This window comes from Nipponia nippon, unplaced genomic scaffold, assembly GCF_047370975.1.
Source record: "Nipponia nippon isolate SJK-2023a ecotype South Korea unplaced genomic scaffold, ASM4737097v1 scaffold_3, whole genome shotgun sequence".
Classification (NCBI taxonomy): Eukaryota; Metazoa; Chordata; class Aves; order Pelecaniformes; family Threskiornithidae; genus Nipponia; species Nipponia nippon.
The window spans coordinates 108,552,794-108,571,632 of record NW_028262347.1 but is presented as its reverse complement, the minus strand read 5'-3'; the positions used below and the strand labels follow the sequence as shown (position 1 = coordinate 108,571,632).

General features: G+C 34.8%; 1 protein-coding gene across 4 annotated transcripts in view; it reads right to left on the bottom strand.

Moving 5' to 3' along the window:
• Positions 1-18,839, bottom strand: part of MYOF (myoferlin) — a 73,197-nt gene that overhangs the window by 21,856 nt on the left and 32,502 nt on the right. For all 4 annotated transcript variants that reach the window (XR_015706390.1, XM_087765006.1, XM_087765004.1 and 1 more), the window contains exons 17-31: positions 17,985-18,023; positions 15,331-15,455; positions 14,730-14,846; positions 14,187-14,364; positions 13,218-13,342; positions 12,589-12,695; positions 11,230-11,422; positions 10,041-10,196; positions 8,863-8,994; positions 7,290-7,453; positions 5,374-5,488; positions 5,149-5,254; positions 2,973-3,115; positions 2,502-2,675; positions 1,265-1,376 (exon numbers count right to left, since the gene is read on the bottom strand). Coding sequence is in view for 3 of the 4 variants with exons in the window: in XM_087765006.1 (XP_087621132.1) it covers positions 1,265-1,376; positions 2,502-2,675; positions 2,973-3,115; positions 5,149-5,254; positions 5,374-5,488; positions 7,290-7,453; positions 8,863-8,994; positions 10,041-10,196; positions 11,230-11,422; positions 12,589-12,695; positions 13,218-13,342; positions 14,187-14,364; positions 14,730-14,846; positions 15,331-15,455; positions 17,985-18,023 (1,986 nt within the window). In the remaining variant the exon portion in view is untranslated. The remainder of the gene's footprint in view (positions 1-1,264; positions 1,377-2,501; positions 2,676-2,972; positions 3,116-5,148; positions 5,255-5,373; positions 5,489-7,289; positions 7,454-8,862; positions 8,995-10,040; positions 10,197-11,229; positions 11,423-12,588; positions 12,696-13,217; positions 13,343-14,186; positions 14,365-14,729; positions 14,847-15,330; positions 15,456-17,984; positions 18,024-18,839) is intronic.

Below are 18,839 nucleotides of genomic sequence, written 5' to 3'. Positions count from 1 at the left end.
CCTGAGAACATTTGTTCCAACACAACTAAAAGCAGAAATGAAAAAAACCCACTTTTTGGGCTTTTTTCACCATATGATCATCTAAAAATCCTTCTATTCAAAAATTCCTCTTTGAAACTGTGTGATAATGTAGCTCCTTTGAAGACAATCAAGAACTGGGCATTCCTGTGCTTAATTTAAGTATCTACTACAGCACTTGCAGGGACCTGGGAGTTTCACATTTTTAGCTATTAGCTCTAGAAAATCATCCCAATTGCAATTCTGTCTCTTTGGCTGAGAGATTAAAAAAAAGAAACAACACCATTGCAGGCAAGGTAGAATAGCTTAAAACAAAGATGTGAGAGCAGACCAAACCCAGGACAGCATGTGGCTAAGTTACCACAGCTTTTCTTTAAAAGATGTCAGCTCTAATCTAACCCTTTCAGCCATTGGAAATCTGAGCCACTCAGCCTCAATGAGCTGAAACCTCTGAACTCTGGCAGGAAAAGATGCCATTTTCCTCCTATTGTGATCATTATTTAAAAGAAACTGCAATAATCTTCCTCAGCTTCTGAAAGACAAGATTTAAGATTTAGGCACCCATTCCCAGCAGGGAGATCAAGTTCTGTAGCATCCAAATAAAGACAAGTGTTCCAGTCAGAGATCCACAAAAAGGCTTTTGAGTCTTACAAGTGGATGGGATTGGCCTCTATTCCTATTAACTAACACTGGTGGCTCCCATCTTGGTGTCCACGCTTTTGTGAATACCATTACAGTGACTCCAAGACATTTAAAGCCAATCCAGGTTGGCAAAGTTACAGTTTTGTTCACTTTGCGAACTCAACTACATGGTCTTACTGCTTCCTCTGGGTCAGGCATTTGTCTGACCCTGCATTAAGCTGGTTAAGTGAGCTAAAACAGCAAAAAAATTAACTGTACATACATCTTCTCTGCTGGCTTAGCTCCCTGCATTGTTATGGAGGGACTCTAATGCTAAAAACGCATCATGTAAGACAGCCTAAAATTCAGGTGCTGCAATAGTTAGCTTCAGAATTCCTGTCCCATACAGGTTTTAAAAATGTCTGTGTGACAGTGGACTGAAATATCGAAATGACTAACTGTAATTTTTCTTTTAGTACCCTAAATAGGGCCCAATCAAGGATCAGGTAGTAATTTTAACATAAGGTATATAAAGTTAGATGTAAAACACAAAGAATTACAATTCTGTTTGAGACCAGGGAGAAACAGACATGATTTTTAAGAGAGAAATTGTTAAAGAACCTACTGTCAAAGTAGCAGGAAACAAGTGGTGTATTGGCACCAAACACCTTTGTAGCTGACTCCTTGGTTTTGTCTGAACTCTTCCCTTCTCCATCATCAACACTAGTGTCTGCTCCCTGAAGTTATATATAGAAAAAAAGTTACTGTGTATTTACAAACATAGAAAGCACCTGATAAAAGTGGACTGTGTGTGAGAATAGATGGGTTTCAGTCTCTCCACCAGGACAAGGAGAAATTTACTTTCCTGAGTAAATGTACTTTAAAAGATGTTTACTCATGTCTGAAGGTCATTTCTTGTTGCCACTGAAGCTGTGCAGAAATCAGATCCAGTCATTTCATCTTACTTTCCAGAATGTCTTATTTCTGGAGATACACTAGCTACCTATCAGCTCTTACTGAAGGAGAGGTTGCAGGTCTTCTGCACCGCGCTGTTGCAGAGAACTGCTCTAAGGCTTTAGCGCAGTGATAGCCCAGGAAGTATAGTCAGAAGAGAAACTGAAATGGGCATTTTTAAACTCTTTGGAACCAAATTAAGTGGAGAAAGAAAATGCTATCAATGAATCATGCGTTGACATTTGGTGAAAAAAAGAGAAACAAATCAAGAAAAAAGCACAAACTTTTGTGAATGCTGTACAATCAGACTCAGAATCATTATTTTAGAAAAACAAAGTAGCCTTCTCACATTATTTGCTACAATTTGTATTTTGGTAAATAGAGCTTATCTATGAAGCTGTGTTAACCTGAAAACTTGAGAAATAATTACATTCTGATGATCTATTTGTGATGTACGACATTCTGGCTTCTCCAACACTTTGCTATCCTTTGTTGTGTTCAGTTGTTTATACATGCAAATATTAATCAGGGACAGCTATTTCAGTGCCTGTTGTTTCTTGTGTTGATGTTAATACATCTAAATTATGTGCATGAAAAGCTTGAGCTATCTTTTCACTTTACTTACAGAAGGCTCACCTAGTGATTTGGCCTTTTGCTCTAAATCTCATGTAATAATAAAAATTATTTGAAAAATAAAGTAACATGCATGTTATGCAAGAGTGTCTACTCTGACTTTAACGGTCCCTTTTAGACTTTGAACAATTTAAACAATATAAACTGTATTTGTTCCTCAATTATATATCAATCTAACAATTCAGGGACTAAAATAGCTGATATACTTAATTGTTTATTTACTGTAAATTAACAGATTGAACTTCTAAAGACCTTTTTGATACTCTGTCCCTTACCAAAGCACCTTCAAGTTTAAAGATAGCTGCTGCACCATGTGTCTCTGAGGGAGCCATTTTTCGTCTCCATCGTCTTCGACGGAAAGTATCAGAACTGCGTTGTTTCCAGTGAAACTTCCAGCCAATCAAGGAAGCGTATTCCCATCCTTCTTGATCTTCATATGATGACATTCCCTAGAAGACATAAATCCTTGTTATCCACAGTGTTGTATAAATGTAATGAAAAAAATTGGCACTTGCTCTGGCAGGCATAATAACCCCCTCATAAACCAAAGCTGGAAATATCAATTTACAAAAAGACAAAGAAAAGGAATATAATGAATGTATACAAGGTTGTTCTAGATTTTTTTGTTTGGTATTAAATTTTTTCTTTATCCTGGAAACGAGTAATGTCATGCGGATTTTTTTTAAAAAAAGAAACTCAAACTGCTACAATGTGCAAGTGTCTGACTGCATCTCTCTTGTGCTTACCCTTCCTGCTGTTACTGTTTGAGCTGGATCCCTCTTACGTTTCCGTACCAGTCTTCGTCGTCGATGTGTATGGTACATTTTCTCTGCAGCAACCCATGACTTTGGTTTAGTGTCTGGAGGAATAGTAATTCCATATTCCCATCCTAAAACAGAATTGATTAGTTGGTATATTTCCAGAAACACAAGCAAGATGCAAAGAAGAAAAGCATGGGAAATAGAGTTATTGTACCTACAGAGGATGAAGCTTTAGTCATACAAGACTATTTGATATTGCAGACCCTAAGTGCCCAATAGCTAGGGGGCAACTGATGACATTTTATGATAATGCTATGTTATAAGATATAAGACAATAAAAATCTCAACATTAAAACATATACAATACATTTTAAGTTCTTTTTTTTGCATTCTTGTTTTTTTCAAATGTTAGGTGTATTGATAGCACATTTTCATACTTCACCACAGGGAAAACTCATCCTTATTTTTAAATAAGAGTGGAACATCCTGTGTAGTCTCACAACTCCAGCAGCTTGGCTTTTAAAGGAACACCAACTATTTGAACTCTGATCATAAAACTTTAAGAATTGGTAAATCTGTTAGTGTATTTTGGTTCTACGTATTATAATTCACTTGTCAGGTATCTAGGACTCACACTTATATTTAGATTGATCTCTTATTAAGAAGTTACCGCAGACTCCTACCAGAGGTTCCAGTTAAGACAGACATCAGTACTCCTTAAGAATTTTTTTTTTCTACTCAAATAACTATTTATTTCATTAATATTTAAAAGCAACAACTATTTGAGAGTTTTCAGCTGTTTTAGAATAAATTAAAATTCATGATAGTTTTGCAAAATTCCAGGCTTCCCAGAATCTTCTATGACCTTCCATTTTGCTTTTATCATTGTTTTTTTTCCCAAACCATCAAAGTAATGTCCTGTAAATTCTTTGCTATGAAAGATTGACTGCTTTTTCCTGTTGCTGTAGAAGCCAAATTATAGTCTTATGAAGTTGTTTATATCACAACTTTCTAAGCTGGTAACAGTTTTAATTTAGTGTAAGTAACAAGCATATAAAAGTCAAAGCAACTCCAGGAAAAACGGTGGCTCTATGTGCATAGGATTTTCTAATCTGATCAGGTTAGTAGTACATATAATCTGAAAAACTTTGTCTAGCAGCATCAGATTCTTCACAGAAAGACTTTGAAGTCTCTTTTATTTCAGAATTGCCAAATAATCAGTTGCATACTGTTAAGATTTCTTCCTGATCAGTCTTGCATGGCTCCCTTCCCACACAAATTCAGCGCAGTTATTCTGCTCTCAACAACATAGGAATCCTTCACACACTTTTGTGGTGTGTGACCAACACAAACAGGTCCCTGACTTCCTCTGGTCCCCAGACCTCCTAATTCACCTCTTAGCATTGCTTGGTGACTCGTCCCCTGGCCAAAGACTCCCAGTTAAACTACCAGATAGATCCAAACCTGGGTTTGCCACATATTCTTGGTGCAATTACAGAGGCTTCATGTCTCAACTTAAGCTTCTGACTTCTCTAAAAATAACCCAATTACTGCTACTAATCCACATCTTACAGACCCGATCCTAACCATTGGACTGCGTTAACACTGGACTTGGGAAAAATGTTTTGGAAACTTATTTCAAACAAGGATGGGTTCTATTTCCAAGCACACTGTTTATACATACAGTTTTCCCAACTGGAACCTCTCATGTTAGTAGACTGTTGTTTGCATTAGCCTTCATTTTCTTTTAATTTGTCAAAGCTTTTGGCTCAAAATTGTCATCTGCTGCTGCAGTTAAGACCAATGTACAGCTTCTTAGAGTATGTGATTCTCACTCTAGTAGTCACTTATAAAGGCATTTATTACATATACTGTTCAAAATATTGCTCCCTTTTGATCCAAGAAAGGCTCAATGAGAACAGTGAATTTGATGGAACAGTGATTAAAATGGAAATAGAAACAGATGCAGACAGTGAACACTTTCTCAATATCATTTTATCTGATTCTTTAAGCAACTGTTATCCAAATATTTCCTTGACATTTTTCCATAGGGCAACCACTATCATGCTCAGGACATTGCTAGAGTCTTGACATGCGTCCTCCCTCAGAATAGGCTATGACAGATTGTCATAATAATCAGCAGATAAACAGTAAATCTTACCGTGCTCATCCACTGCTCGATTTAAATCAGATTTCCAAGCATCATCTTCCCACATCCATCCAAGAGGACATGTGAACTCACGTGGCGGTGGAGCTTTTTCTCCATTCTTTTATGTAGGGAAAACATAACAGTTCTGTGCATTAGTAGATGAAATACATTGTGTGGCAAATCCTAGAACTCCTTCTCTTAAACCTTTACTTATCCAGTTGAAAATATAAGTCTCACCACATCTGTGTAACTTTCTTCAGCTGCTTTCCATTCCCCTCCAGGATAGCGACTCTCATTTTCATATACTTCATCAGTAAACTCAGTATGACCAGCATCAGCTTCAGTCAACAAACTGCAAGTCCAAAGCAAATATAATACGAAACTGAATGTATTTTAGTTAGCTACAGAGAATATATAGAAACAATGCACAGAATATGAACATGTGCTGGAATTTTGGATTGTCCATCTTTGTGAAGTTCTATTTATTAATAGAGTACATCGTAGCCCTCATCTATATGACTGCTACTTATTTCCTTAGAATGTCTTCCTAAAACTGAAGCAACTCCAGTAGTAGTAAGCAATAGGAGGAACATTACTCATGAGTGACTAGCAGGAGTGTTTTAACTGCTGTGTTATTCAGGAACTGCTTTCAACGCTTCCTTTTGGAAAAAGAAAAAACCTCATATATTAAATGTAGGAAAACGCAGACTGCACATAACAGTTATATGCACCTCTAATTTTTATATATTTGGCTATGCACTAAAATTTGGCAATGTTCTTAATTTTGCTCCCCTTTATACTGTTGTCAAGGCAAGTAATCAGTTGTCTAATATTTTTCTAACTTGCAAGTAAAAAAAATAAGAGAACATTAAATCAGACAAAATAGCCTTGGTTTCCACTTGTGATTAACCGTGGTTCAGAAAGCAGTAAAGTATGTTCTAAAATGCCATCTGCTGGTCAAATAAAGCCATGCAGATTACTTTCCAATAAAAGCAGATGCAAGGCACAAACATGCTTATGCATTTTAACAGTAGGGTTTTTTTCCACTGAGAAAACATCTCCATGTCTGTTATTGCTTTTCTTTATGTCAGATTATTCACTGAAATAAAAACTATTAATTGAATATGAAAATAAATCCATCCATTCATACCTATAAACTGATATGATTTTAAAATGGATCAAATAATAGCACATATTTTTCCTGCACAGTTTTCTATAGCAACAGTCCTGTACTTTTTTTTACCATCAGAAAACAAGAATTTAAAATGGGCTGAACCTTTTCTTTTAAGAAAAAAGAAAATAATCTCTTTCTCATGCTAGCTTTTGTTTATGAAAGAAATAATTTACCCAGTCTGGTTTAAAGTGTGGCAACACAAATAGCTGAACTGGCACAACTCAGGAGTTGAAAATCTCTGACAGAGCAAGACTGAACCTGCTAGAGCTGGGGGAGGATTGACACCTCATGAATTCGGTCCACCAGGTGAGGAATTGTCATATGGCACCACAACCTTAGGCTCTGAAAACAACCCCTGCCTTGAGTCAGTTTGAGAAATAACCTGTGACAGTTGTTTAATGAGGGCAATGGAACTTCTCAACATTTAGTGAAATAAACACAAAACCCCATCCACTGTACGTGAACGACCATGCAAACGCTACAATGGTGTTGATACAACGTGAACTGCAGATTTATACTGGATGTCAGGGTTAAGTTTCTATCTGTAGAAGATCTAGCTGTCTAAGGGTCTTGTCTGAAACCATCATAGCAGGATCTGAGAACCTCACATAGGCACAAGTGATCCTTACAGTAGCTTTCTAGGAAAGGAAAACTATTATTATCCCTTTTTTAAAGATGAGGCACTGAGACACAGAGAATATAAGCAATAGCCCATCATCACATGGGGACTTCTAAACCATAAGCTGGTAACAAGGAAATGGATGTATTCTTTCTGTTGTATGTTTTATTTTACTTTTTAAAAAAGGTAACGTTAATTTTAGTGTTATTAACTAGCTTTGACTATTGGCTGGCTTTTGCTGTCCTAAAAAGTTCAGCTTAAAATCTCTTTCTCAGACAAGAAAACAGAGAGGAGCTTTTACTCTACACTCTGAGATTAAACTCCTTTATTCTTGCCTACATAAAATTAAAAAAATCTGACCTTCTTTCAGGATCAACCATCCATTCTCCTTCCCACTCCCAGCCCTTTGGGGGTAGAAAGTACTCTCTTTTCAGTTTGATTTTTCCTGTGACATCGGAAAACTTGTGGCGACCAACAAGTCCTGAGGTACCCCACTTGCCAAAAAGAAGAGCCTGATTTTCATACTGTTTGAGAAGAAAGAAAAAAATCAGTACTTTAGGAATAATAAAAAGCTTTTAGGAGGAAAGAAAAAAAAGAGAGATTTATGTAACTGTTACAACTGAAACATTCTACTGTAAGTTTCCTTTCTCTGAAATTAAGTACTCCTTTCCCACATCAGTCTGCAATGTCATGATTAATTTCTTTCTTTCATTTCCTTCTATGCTGCCTGGTAAACAATGATTCTGCTGCTAAACTAAACTATCTTCTCAATTTAATGTCTCTCTACAGCTACAGTCAGACTTCCTTCAAATTAAAGCTTTGTTGAATAAAATTCCATTACATTATTCAAACAAGTTTCTTCTATTTCCTAAATGCATGATCCTCTCATTCTTTTCCATCTCAAATCTCCTCCTATTTATTATCTCTTCTTTTGCAACATGTAAAACTGAATTATAGTCTTATCATGGAAGCTACCAGGGGCATGATTTTGATGTCAGCCCAGTTTATATAGTATATTTTCCTTTATGCTAATGGAATTATTTGTAGTTTATGATGGTCCTGAGTTTTCTGCTCTTATTCCTGTAAAAATGTTGGATTGCTGTGTGAAGAGCAAAAAATGAGATATTCAATAGCCTCTCAAACTCTATATTTAAATAATGGCTTTGAACATAAAATGGCTTTTTAAATAAATGACTATTTTAAGTGACTTACTACAGCACTACTAAATATTTAAGTATAGGTGCAATGGTGACACAAGCCTCTGTAAAAATGTATTGTTTCATTAGCTATTATACTGATACTGGATTATATGCACTATCAGGTGATGTGGCATATAAAAGACACCTGCCACTTACCATTATCATTCAAAATCTCTATTATATGCTGTGGGACTATTTCAAGCATGTTTATTTCAAATTTGTCAACTCTTACCATTGAAATGTTATCATAGTATGGCCTTTTGTCAGCAAAATCTACTGGTTTTGACCAGTTTTTCCTGTAACAGTAAATTTTCTACTGCTACAAAAGAGCCATTATTAAGCAAAACCACCTGTATCCAAGTATCATTTGTAGAAGTGAAGCAGCAATTAAAATAAAAGGGTTATTCACATGTCAAAACATAATGGTCTAGATCCCAATCTTAATTACACTGATAAAAATCTAAAATAAATGTCTTTGAAATCACTGGAGTTAACCAGATTTTTACCCGATTAACCAGTTCAGAATCTGGTCTGCTGAAGTTTGTCTGGTAGGCACAATGGACTTGATCGTTAATTGCCTTGAATGGGGTCTACTTGTTTCAGTATAATAAATACTACTCTCCCTTTCTGCCCAGCATGCAAAAAAAAAAAAAAAAATTCAAAAGGGCTCCAATTTAATTGAATTCCTAACACTCATGTCCAAGTTTAAAGTAAGAAAGCAATGACGGACATACCATTTCTGCAAAAACACTGAATGTTCCCTCTGCAAATCTATTAAACTTCTTTTCAACTGCGCTGAGCCCAAGCCAAATGTTAATTCGCAACTCCACAGGCATTTTGACATCTTTCGTCTTGTCCTGTGGGTACTGGCACACGAACAAAAGAAGTTATTCTTTGTTATGTTATGCAGGTATTGTAGCTTTCAGTAAAATATATACAATAACATAGAGATATAAGTAATAATACATTATTTATTTATCTTTTCCTGTACTGCATTTCCTCAAAAGCCAATAATAAATAGTTCAGGAAGGAAACATTCCTTAAATGGTACCTGCCTAGGGCATATAAAAACCAAACACAGTAACAGTAGTATCATCCTTGTTCCTGTATATTCTCTCCCAAGTTCATCCAGCAATGAGTTTTTAATTATAACAATAACTTAAAACTTCAGTGTTGATGTTAGTGTTTCTCATAAGGAGACTCTGGAAATTCAGAGGTTAGTCAGAACAGTTCACTAAATATAGAAGCAATGCATCATAACATGCATGGTAAGGGGGCTTGCATAAAAACATGAAGATATAGGCTTATCTGCATTGAAGCATTAATCAATATAACTACTAACACATGGACAAACTCTGTAAATGCTCTGTAAATGTTCTACAGTCAGATTGCCTTTCTTCTGGTTAAGTTTATTCCACTTAAAGACAATATAAACTTAAATGCAGAAAGGCATTCCTACTCAAGAATAAGACTCAATGCAGAGAGAGATAGTAGGGAACTTCTGGGTGTAGATACACTCTATATTACTTGCAGAAAACCATCCAAAACTTTGAATAGGTTTTTGGAACTTCTCTGCCTTACACTAATTATTCCCTTTGAAAGCCTCCATTCATTTCCAACCCCAAAACATCAACCCCCATTAACACTTTAAAAGTCCTATCACAATTTTGAGCTCTTTCAGAAAAGCCTCAGAGTTTGGGGCTGATGCTGGTTCTAACTGGCTTATGATGAACTTTACATTACAATTTCTGTGATATTTTGAAGAAAGTATATGCAGTTGGCTTTTAATCTGTCCTGAGTTTTGACACCTCGTTGTTCATAGTTTGTTTGCATGTTTCATGCTCATGTTAGAAGGCATCACAATTTAGCAAGTCAGAGTTAATTATTTTTAAAGGGGGAAAAAAAAAAGTACCTTTAGGAAGATTGTTTGGGTCTTTCCACAATATTTACCAGATGATTCGGGGCTTGTTGTAGAATACAGCACTTGGTGTGCGGGAACACGAGCATAAGCCAGTCTTTTCTCCCCTCGGATCATCCATATGATTACATCAGGCATACTGTTTTGTGGCTGTGGGTTATTTGTGGGGAAAAGAAAGTTAAGAATGGCAATTAACAGAATGTTAAACTAATCTAATGCTTAGACAACAGAAACATAAATTAGGATTTATGTCAAAGGATTTATCACTTAGAATCAATAATTAACATAAATTTATGATAAATAGTGGAAATTGTCTTATTTTGCAAGTAATGCAATATATAGTTCTGAAACAATCATTAAAAATACCATTGAGATTGTTGGAAAGCGAGTAAGTTTTATTAAAAAAAACAGTTCCTATATCTTTTGCAAATTTTTCTAGAGACATTTTGTATCTCAGTTACTTTATGGCGACTATAGTGACTGATCTCAAATGTTAATGCTTTGGATTGACCTGCTACATATTTAAGTGCTTGTAATGCTTCCACGTTAAGGGTAGATCATCATAAGACTTTTAACAGAAGACAGAAACAGCCTACTATTTTTTTGCAGCTTTGTGCACACCTTTGTATGTTAGCTGCAAGTCTGCCAAATTAACTGCTCGTTTTTTTTTAAATCAGTAACTTTTCAAAGCAGAAGTGACAAAGAAAAAACAAAACCTTTCCACAATGCTGTGAAAACCAATTATGAGATAACAGAGATGAAAAGTTAAGATGTTGCTAAAAATTTAAAAAACACAAACAGATTTAACTCTGTTAGAAGTTGATTACTATGACTAACAAGCTGCAGAAGTACAACATATATCCTGCAGTCCCTGAACCAGCAATGTGACCTGCAATTCTGGAAGAAAGGAAAGGACAAAATACTGTCACCTTATACAGAATAGAGTCTGTTCTACAGAGTGGTTATTTCCCAACACACATGCTCAGTGAAGACAGCTAACACACTAGAACATTATATTTAAATAAATCCTAATTACACAGGGGAACATGTTTACTTTCACAGCATCTAAAATTACTACTCTAAGGAGAGTGGATATTGCTTGATCAGCAGTGAACATGACACCAGTTTGTGTTGGACAGCTATTTCTAAACTAACTGAATCACTGGTATTGTGTAGTACTAACCTCCTCACTCAGTTGCAGTAATTTATCCAACCAATCCTCAATTTCTGTCAGAGTGGCTTTCACATCAGTAGCTTCATTTCTCATCCTTGCTGCTGCTTCTCCAATCTGTTTGAGAGACTTGAGGCGCAGTTTTTCTATCTGAGTGTCAAGGACTGTAATATTAGATTTGCCTTCTATGAGGGGAAACGGTTTACTGAAAAGAGAATTTTTATTATGGTTAATAATCTAAGTGGATTTTATTTAGCCATGCACTAAATGCAGACATGCATATAGTGGCAACAGATTGAGTGCTATTATTTCCTGTGACTGAAAACCACCGGAATAGTGCTATAGCATCTATTTCTGCAGAGATTTCCACCTGACAAAGTGTTTACAGTAAGCAAGGGAAATGCTGTGCTTACATAACAAGCACCAACATAGAATAGCTTGACGTCTATGCTTTAATGTAATTGCTGCTAACCAAACCAAGCAAAATCCATTTCCCTATATATTCAAATTAGAAAATTATTGTCAGAATGTACATCTCTAAGATTAAATCAGTGCCTTCAGACCAAGATTAGGTTCCTTTCCTTCACTGGAAACTGTAAATTCTCAGAAACTCAATACACAAATATGGCTTGTGTCTATGACTAGAGTTTTCTAACCCTCTGGCATGAAAACATCAAAGAACTCCAAAAGAAATCCATGACACAGAACTTCTGAGTCACCAGAGGGCAGAGTAACTATTCAGTGGAACCAAGAAATCCTATAGCATCACAGTAGAGCCCAGGAAAAATGAGGTTTTTTGAGTTGGCGGAGGTTTGAGGAAAAGGCAGCTTTTCAAAGACCAATGACTATATCCCTTTAACAGAGGTCATTAAGAGGTCTTTAATATGATACTTTAAAAAAAAAAACTTCCAAAGACACTGCCAAGTTTGAAAAGACGAACTCTTCTCTGAGCTTACCAGTAAATCACGGGATTTCCTCCCTCTTCAGTGTCAGAAATAACATTGAAACATGGGTAAACAAAAGGTACATGAGGAATTCTAAAGAAGGCAAGATGGTAGAAAGACAGCAGAAATCCACAATTTCACATTTTCAGAATAGTCCTGCCATAGATTTTTTTCAAGAGATGCTGTTTTATTACTGTCAGTGATGAAGATAAAGGAGAATTACAAAACTAGATGGGTGACTTCATTGGCAATATCCATGCTGTTTTACTACTTTCAGAGACTTTTGGAATTCCAGTTCTCAGGTCAATTCACAGGGGTAATCAGTTTTATAGTCCTTAAAATTTGTTTTCTGACTTAGTAAAGGCAATAGAAAAGATTCTGAGCAAGCCTAGAATGATAACGTAAGAGATAAAAAAGGTACTTTTACCTTATATCTTCTGTAAGTTCATCAATCAGCTTCAACCACATCTCAGCTAATAGGTTTTCAGAAATTTTAGCCTGCATTCCTGATTTTAAGGTGGCTAAGTTGGATTGCTGAGGAATTTAAAAGAAAAGGATTTACACTTATAAACTTCCATTGTGGTTTATGGTCAATATGAGTTTCAAGACTTTAATCTTATTTATTTGTATGTATAAAGCCCAAATGAAAATTAAATAAAAAGATATTCAAACTTGATTCATTTTTAACAGGACTGTTCCTATGTTCTTTCTCGCTGTATTTAACAATACATGACATTGCACCTAACTTCCAAAGCAAATAACAGTTCTACAGACTTAACATGCCCCTAACCAACACCAAGGACTCTTCCTTCCTGTGGGAATTCCCTGAAGATTCAAGCAGGATTGTGGTGGGCTTTGCCAGAATACAGACCTACAATTAGCAGTGCCATTTGTTACACTGAGCTATGTTTAATTTTGAATAGAAAAAAAGGAGGGAAAAGTGTCAGAAAACTGTTCCATAATTTGCTCAAAATGTCATGTTTTGATTACACCTCTAAATGAAAAAAAGTAAAAATGAAAAGCATATCAGCAAAAGAAAGATCTTAAGTGTCTTACCAGTCTTTCAGCCATGTTAAGGATTACATTCACAGGGTCTAATCTATGACTTATGTCCTCCCAAAAAGAAGTCAGTGTTACAACTGGCTTCGTGTTTGCCCATGGCAAGTAGTAATAATAATTACCTGGTGTGAAACATTTGTATGTTAGAGTTAGAATTTATGGCAGGAATACATACTGTACACTGCACAAGTTGCTATATTTATTTCATTTATGCACTACAGTTCATTAATAATGTACAAGCTAGTCCAAACTTATCAAAGGATTTGTACTTTTCAGCCACTGTAGCATCTGTTGGATGGTAAACTTTTACTTCAAACTGTTTCAAAATCCAATGGTTTTTTTTCAATAAATTATCTCTTAACGTGTTCATTATTCTTTCCCATAATTTACCAATGTAGATAGCACATTAATATAAGTGTATCCTGAAATAAAATATTCACATAATTATTTTCCAGAGTAAACCTGATTACTTCATTTAATACATAGAAAAAAAGAACTCCTACTGTTTACAGTTAATAAAAAAAGTTATAGCCAAAATATATTTTCCTGTGATCTAGCTAGGTTGGTTTCTTCTAGGCTGCCAGATACCTGGTTTAAAAACATGTTTTTATTGTTTTCTAAATCAGAATGTTCAAAGGGTATTTCCCCTATTTATTCCCTAGTTTTTAAGATACCTGTAAAATAATGTGATTTTTTTTTTCTTGCCAATTTTCCTGTGCACATCTAGTACACGGTCAAAAGATTTCACTGAATTCTGTGCAAATTTCTTTAATAACTTCAGCAGGCTTTGCAGCATGTATTCCATAAATTTAACTTCATCTCAAAAGCTATGAAGAGCCACATGTTCTTTTCTGTCACATTTTCAATAAGTTTATAGTGCAGTTAGGGCTGTCATTCCAAAAATATAAAAGCACCTTGAAAAGAGAATTTTACATGATTTTATCCTCATACCAGCAGCATCCTTACCATCAAAAACAGCACGACTGTACTGAGTTGTTGATGCCAAAGGTTTACAGGTGGTATCAAACTTGTTGCCATAGTTACCAATGCTAACTTCAAACTGGATAGGCTCACCAGTGTCTTGCAGCATGGTAGCAGAATGAAACACAGCGGCCAAGCAGAACTTCCGTCTGCGCTGGTATTTCTACAAGAAGAACCTTTTTAGTTGTATTTCAGTATTTGTAAAACAGGATCCACAACTACAGAAAACAATAGCAGTTTCTTAATGGAAATAATAATTTAAATATTTTTACTAGGTTCTGAGAAGCAACCAAAAAGATGTAATGTGTGTATAATAAATTACTGTATTTGAGATTATAAAAATGTTTCAAATCAACATTTCATGCTATGAAGGTATGACATTTTTGTAGCCACACCATCGATAACCACCTCTCTTAATTCTGAGAGTCAACTCAATTGTTTCAATTTTAGTAAGTTAGATCATTCCGCAAAAATAACCAGCTGAGGCACATCTCCATTATCAATACTGACAACAAAACAAGGATTTACCTCAACAACCAGTAAGTCATCATTAGGAATCATCTCTAACTTTTTATTATCAGGTTTGCTTTCAAGTATTGTAGATAGTTCAACAAGAATTCTCCCTCTATAAGCAACTCCTTCTCCCTGTAACATAATCACACATTGAATCCAATTTTATATATTTCTACTAAAGTAGCATACTCTTTCTTTAGCTGTACATGATTCTGGCTACACTGAAGTGTTCTCAAAACTTCTGCAAAGGCATGGATGTACATATATGAACAAACAAATTAAAGCAGTTGGCTTTAATTAATGCTACAAGTGAAAAATATATATTTATGAAAACAAGGAAATAAGAAATACAAATTCATGCAGAGATGCAGATAGTGAAAATCATCAAAACCACTGCTGCTCCTTCAAAAACACCTTTAAAACAAAACCAGCTTTAAAACAAAACCAGATAAAGATGGAAAATACTGTCATACTTCCTTATTAATCATAAATATAAAATATTATTCAAAAAGAAACACCAAAGGGAGTGTAATGTGAAACAAAAAAACCCCATTAAATTCATTGGAAACAATTGGGGTTAATCCTTTTATTAAAAACAATGAATAAAGAAACTGACCTTTCCAAAGTTCAATTCATCATATGGGTCTGGGAATCCAGTGTATTCTCTTGGACTTCCATAAAAGTTTAGGTAACAAGGCCCAAAAGTTGGTAAAAAGCCAACTTCAGTTTCTCCTGAGTTTACTAACAGAAAACATTACCATTATATCTTTGTTAATTATCATTCAGAGCCAGAAAAACAATTAATATTACTATCAAACCTAGTAGAACAAATGTTAGATATTAATTAGTTATTAGTTATTAGTAAAGTAAGAGCACTTTATTCTCGGGGTATACTATATGAATTTAAAGTAATTATACCAGTGACTGTACTTGTTCTTAACCTCCTTCTTCATTGTATATACTTACTAGATTCTACTTCATGCAGTAAAAAAATCACAGAATAAACAGAACTTCTGCCCCACTCCAAATACCAGGTTTTCATTTATGTAAAAGAGTAATACACTCTTATGTTAACAGAAAACGTATTTTCTAGAAATATATGAAACTGAGTAAAACCACATTTGCAATTATTTAAATGCATAGGCCATTGTTCTAGCTAAACAACTACAAAAAAGATGCACACTGTAGCGGAAAAAAACCCTACTGTTTAGCATAGTTAATCCTACTGTTCTAATTTTTAGTATAATTTTTCTGCGGTTATATTTCAGGGTAAAACACAGACTACTGCAAACTCTAATCCTAACTGCTACAGTGCATTATTTCTCACAAACTCCCTTTTCAGTAAGATAAAATGCATACAAGACTGAAAGTCTGCAAACTCTGTTAATTCTCAGTTATTTCCAATGACAATAAACTTTAATTTGTATACTATTCTTATTCCATGACTAACAAATTAAAATTTCCCAATGTCTTCATCTAGCTAAAAAAAAAAAATCAATCAGGATTTAGATATTTTTGTGAGTTTTAATAGCTAAGCTAGGAAACTGCACACCAAAGCTATTGTTTATTTTCAGATACTTAAGATATCTAAGAACTTGAAAAGCTATTCCCAGTGCTAACGCTTACCGTCATAACTTTGTATTTTTTAACAGTGTTCTGTTTTTTAGCAGAAAAATATATATGTAGGGAAGCCTTAGTTGTCTTACTACTGTTATCTTTTGGGTTTGCATTCATGCCTTGCAAATTTATTAGATGAATGAGATTCTAAAAAGCTCTTTTTAGAGCCAATTAAAATCTATACTTAAGGGAGTTAATTGTTCTTTCACTAACAATCAAACACGTGCCAAGGCTATCGATTGATAAATTTGATGAGTAGTGGAGAGAGAATTAGAACAAGGTAAGCAACACACATGCAGAAAAACACTGCATAGTTTTGAGTGAACAGAAAAGATGTTATATTCTTTTCCTTCTTGTATCCTAGCTTTTGTCTTTGAACAAATGATCTTGGTATAAAAAAAGATGAGAATTGGGTTCTAAGGCTTGCAACAGATATCACTTAGAGTGACCTGCAGCACAAAGAAGGATCCATTTATCACAGGAAAGGATGGCTGAGATAAGAAAGTGAAAATAAAAGACTACACCTTGTATGACTTTGCCACTGTGACTACTGAGTGACAGAAATGGATAATTAAAATGAATGTGACGTCTTGATGTAATTTCCTGTCAACACATCACATAAAATCTGCAAAACATAAAATAAAGATTTGCAGTTCTCTATTTTGCGTTTAGATACTTTCACATCCTTACATCTGAATCAGAAACGGATCGAAATTCGAATGAAAAAGAATTCAGATTCTTGTTGGAATACCATTCAATTTTTTAAAAATTCTAACACTGAACTGCTCACATCAGATCTCAATATGACTAGATTTAAGGTACAGATCTGTGTTAATACATTCACTACTTACTGATGCCAATGAATTAAAGAGAATATAAATTTTAAAACGAAACAAAACAACAAACAAAAAACCTCCTTCCAAACCTCAAATAAAAATAATATTTTTGTATTTGTTTACATTTAAAATGCAATTGTTTACGTTTAGGAGGCTGATGATCACATATTACAGAAAGTGATTCCAAAAAATTATTTCAACCTTTAACTTAATATTACTTTATTAAGGAAGAAAGATAGTAAACGAAGTGTTTGTGTGGATGAATGTTATGTTTCAACTGCATGCCAACTGTATTTATTTCTCACTATATAAATATTTACCACAAAGTCTTTCAAAACTGGGTGTCAACCTCGACAGTTATGTAAAAAGCCATCTCTCCAGGTTTTAACAGAATCGGATTTCATTTTTCAGACTTTATTTATATAGCTAGCTAGGCATAAGCAAAACAGCCACTAACTATTTTGGGCAGTTATTTACTTCTGCAGGGCTCTGCAGCTGCAAATATAGTTGCGATCTCATAGCTAAGTTAAAAATTGCAAGCCATTGTTAGACTAAGAACTTTATAATTGAAGCAATTGCATGCTCAACTCTAAAATACAGCTTGAAGCACCAGCCAAACAGAAACATTTTCAAACCAGTACCAGTGCCAAAACTGTTGTATACAGTTAGTTATGTTTGATACTCTTTAATCATAATGGTGAAGTCTTTTAGACAAGTAATTATTAAAAAATATTGTTTAAGATGATGGGTTTTCTTGGGTAATACTTCTCAGTTTGGGCAATGGAAAGCAAAATCAGTAACAGACGAAGATATAAACCTTCATATGATGAAGCCCCTGTTCCCGAAGATGAAAATTCTATATTACAAAAAGAGAAGAAGTTATATGACAAGTGACAATAGCATTTTAAAAACAAATACATCTCAAAGCAATCTGCTTTTAAAATAAAGTTGAAGACCTGAGAAAAAATAAAGTTCATGTGGGCTAGAATTTTGCTTCTTGATTAAAATATGAAGGTATTACTCTACGTGCACAAATTCCAAAGAAAAAAAAACCAGCATGTAGCTGACAAAATATACTGTTTTGATGCTTCTGTTTCAGCTTTGTGTAGTTCTCCTTCTGACAAAATAAAATTTTATTTTAAAAATTATTTTAAAATCCTAAGGACGTTTAAGAAAACCACTACAGTTCCAGTCCCATTAGGATATCTTCATTTACTGAAGACCAGAGACTAGTTCAGTTTCCCAATCCTTTAGAAGCCAGAACAGGCTTCAGGCATGGCGTTGACCTCGAGGGAAGATAATCTGCAAGTTTACATGGAAATGGCTACTCCAATGTCAGTACCTCAGTAGAGAGAGAATCCAAATAAGATTTTCCCAGTTACTAAGTGCCTCGGTTTGAAGCATAAACAAGCTGTGACTCAGCAGCAGTTCAGGTTACACACTTATGTGGGTAGTACAAGTGATCTCTCCAGAGCTGAATTTTCCCCAACAGCCCAGCCTTTCTGTCTTTGATTTCCCATTGCCTTTTTCTGTAACCCTTTCTTTTGCCTCTGGTTGTGTCTGGGATATATGAAAAGAATGTTTGCACAAAGTCTTACTTCAACAGCAGTACTTCTAAGAGGACTGGCTTATAAGCTTGAAGTTACGTAACTGAAAATGCAGTTCCATCTGA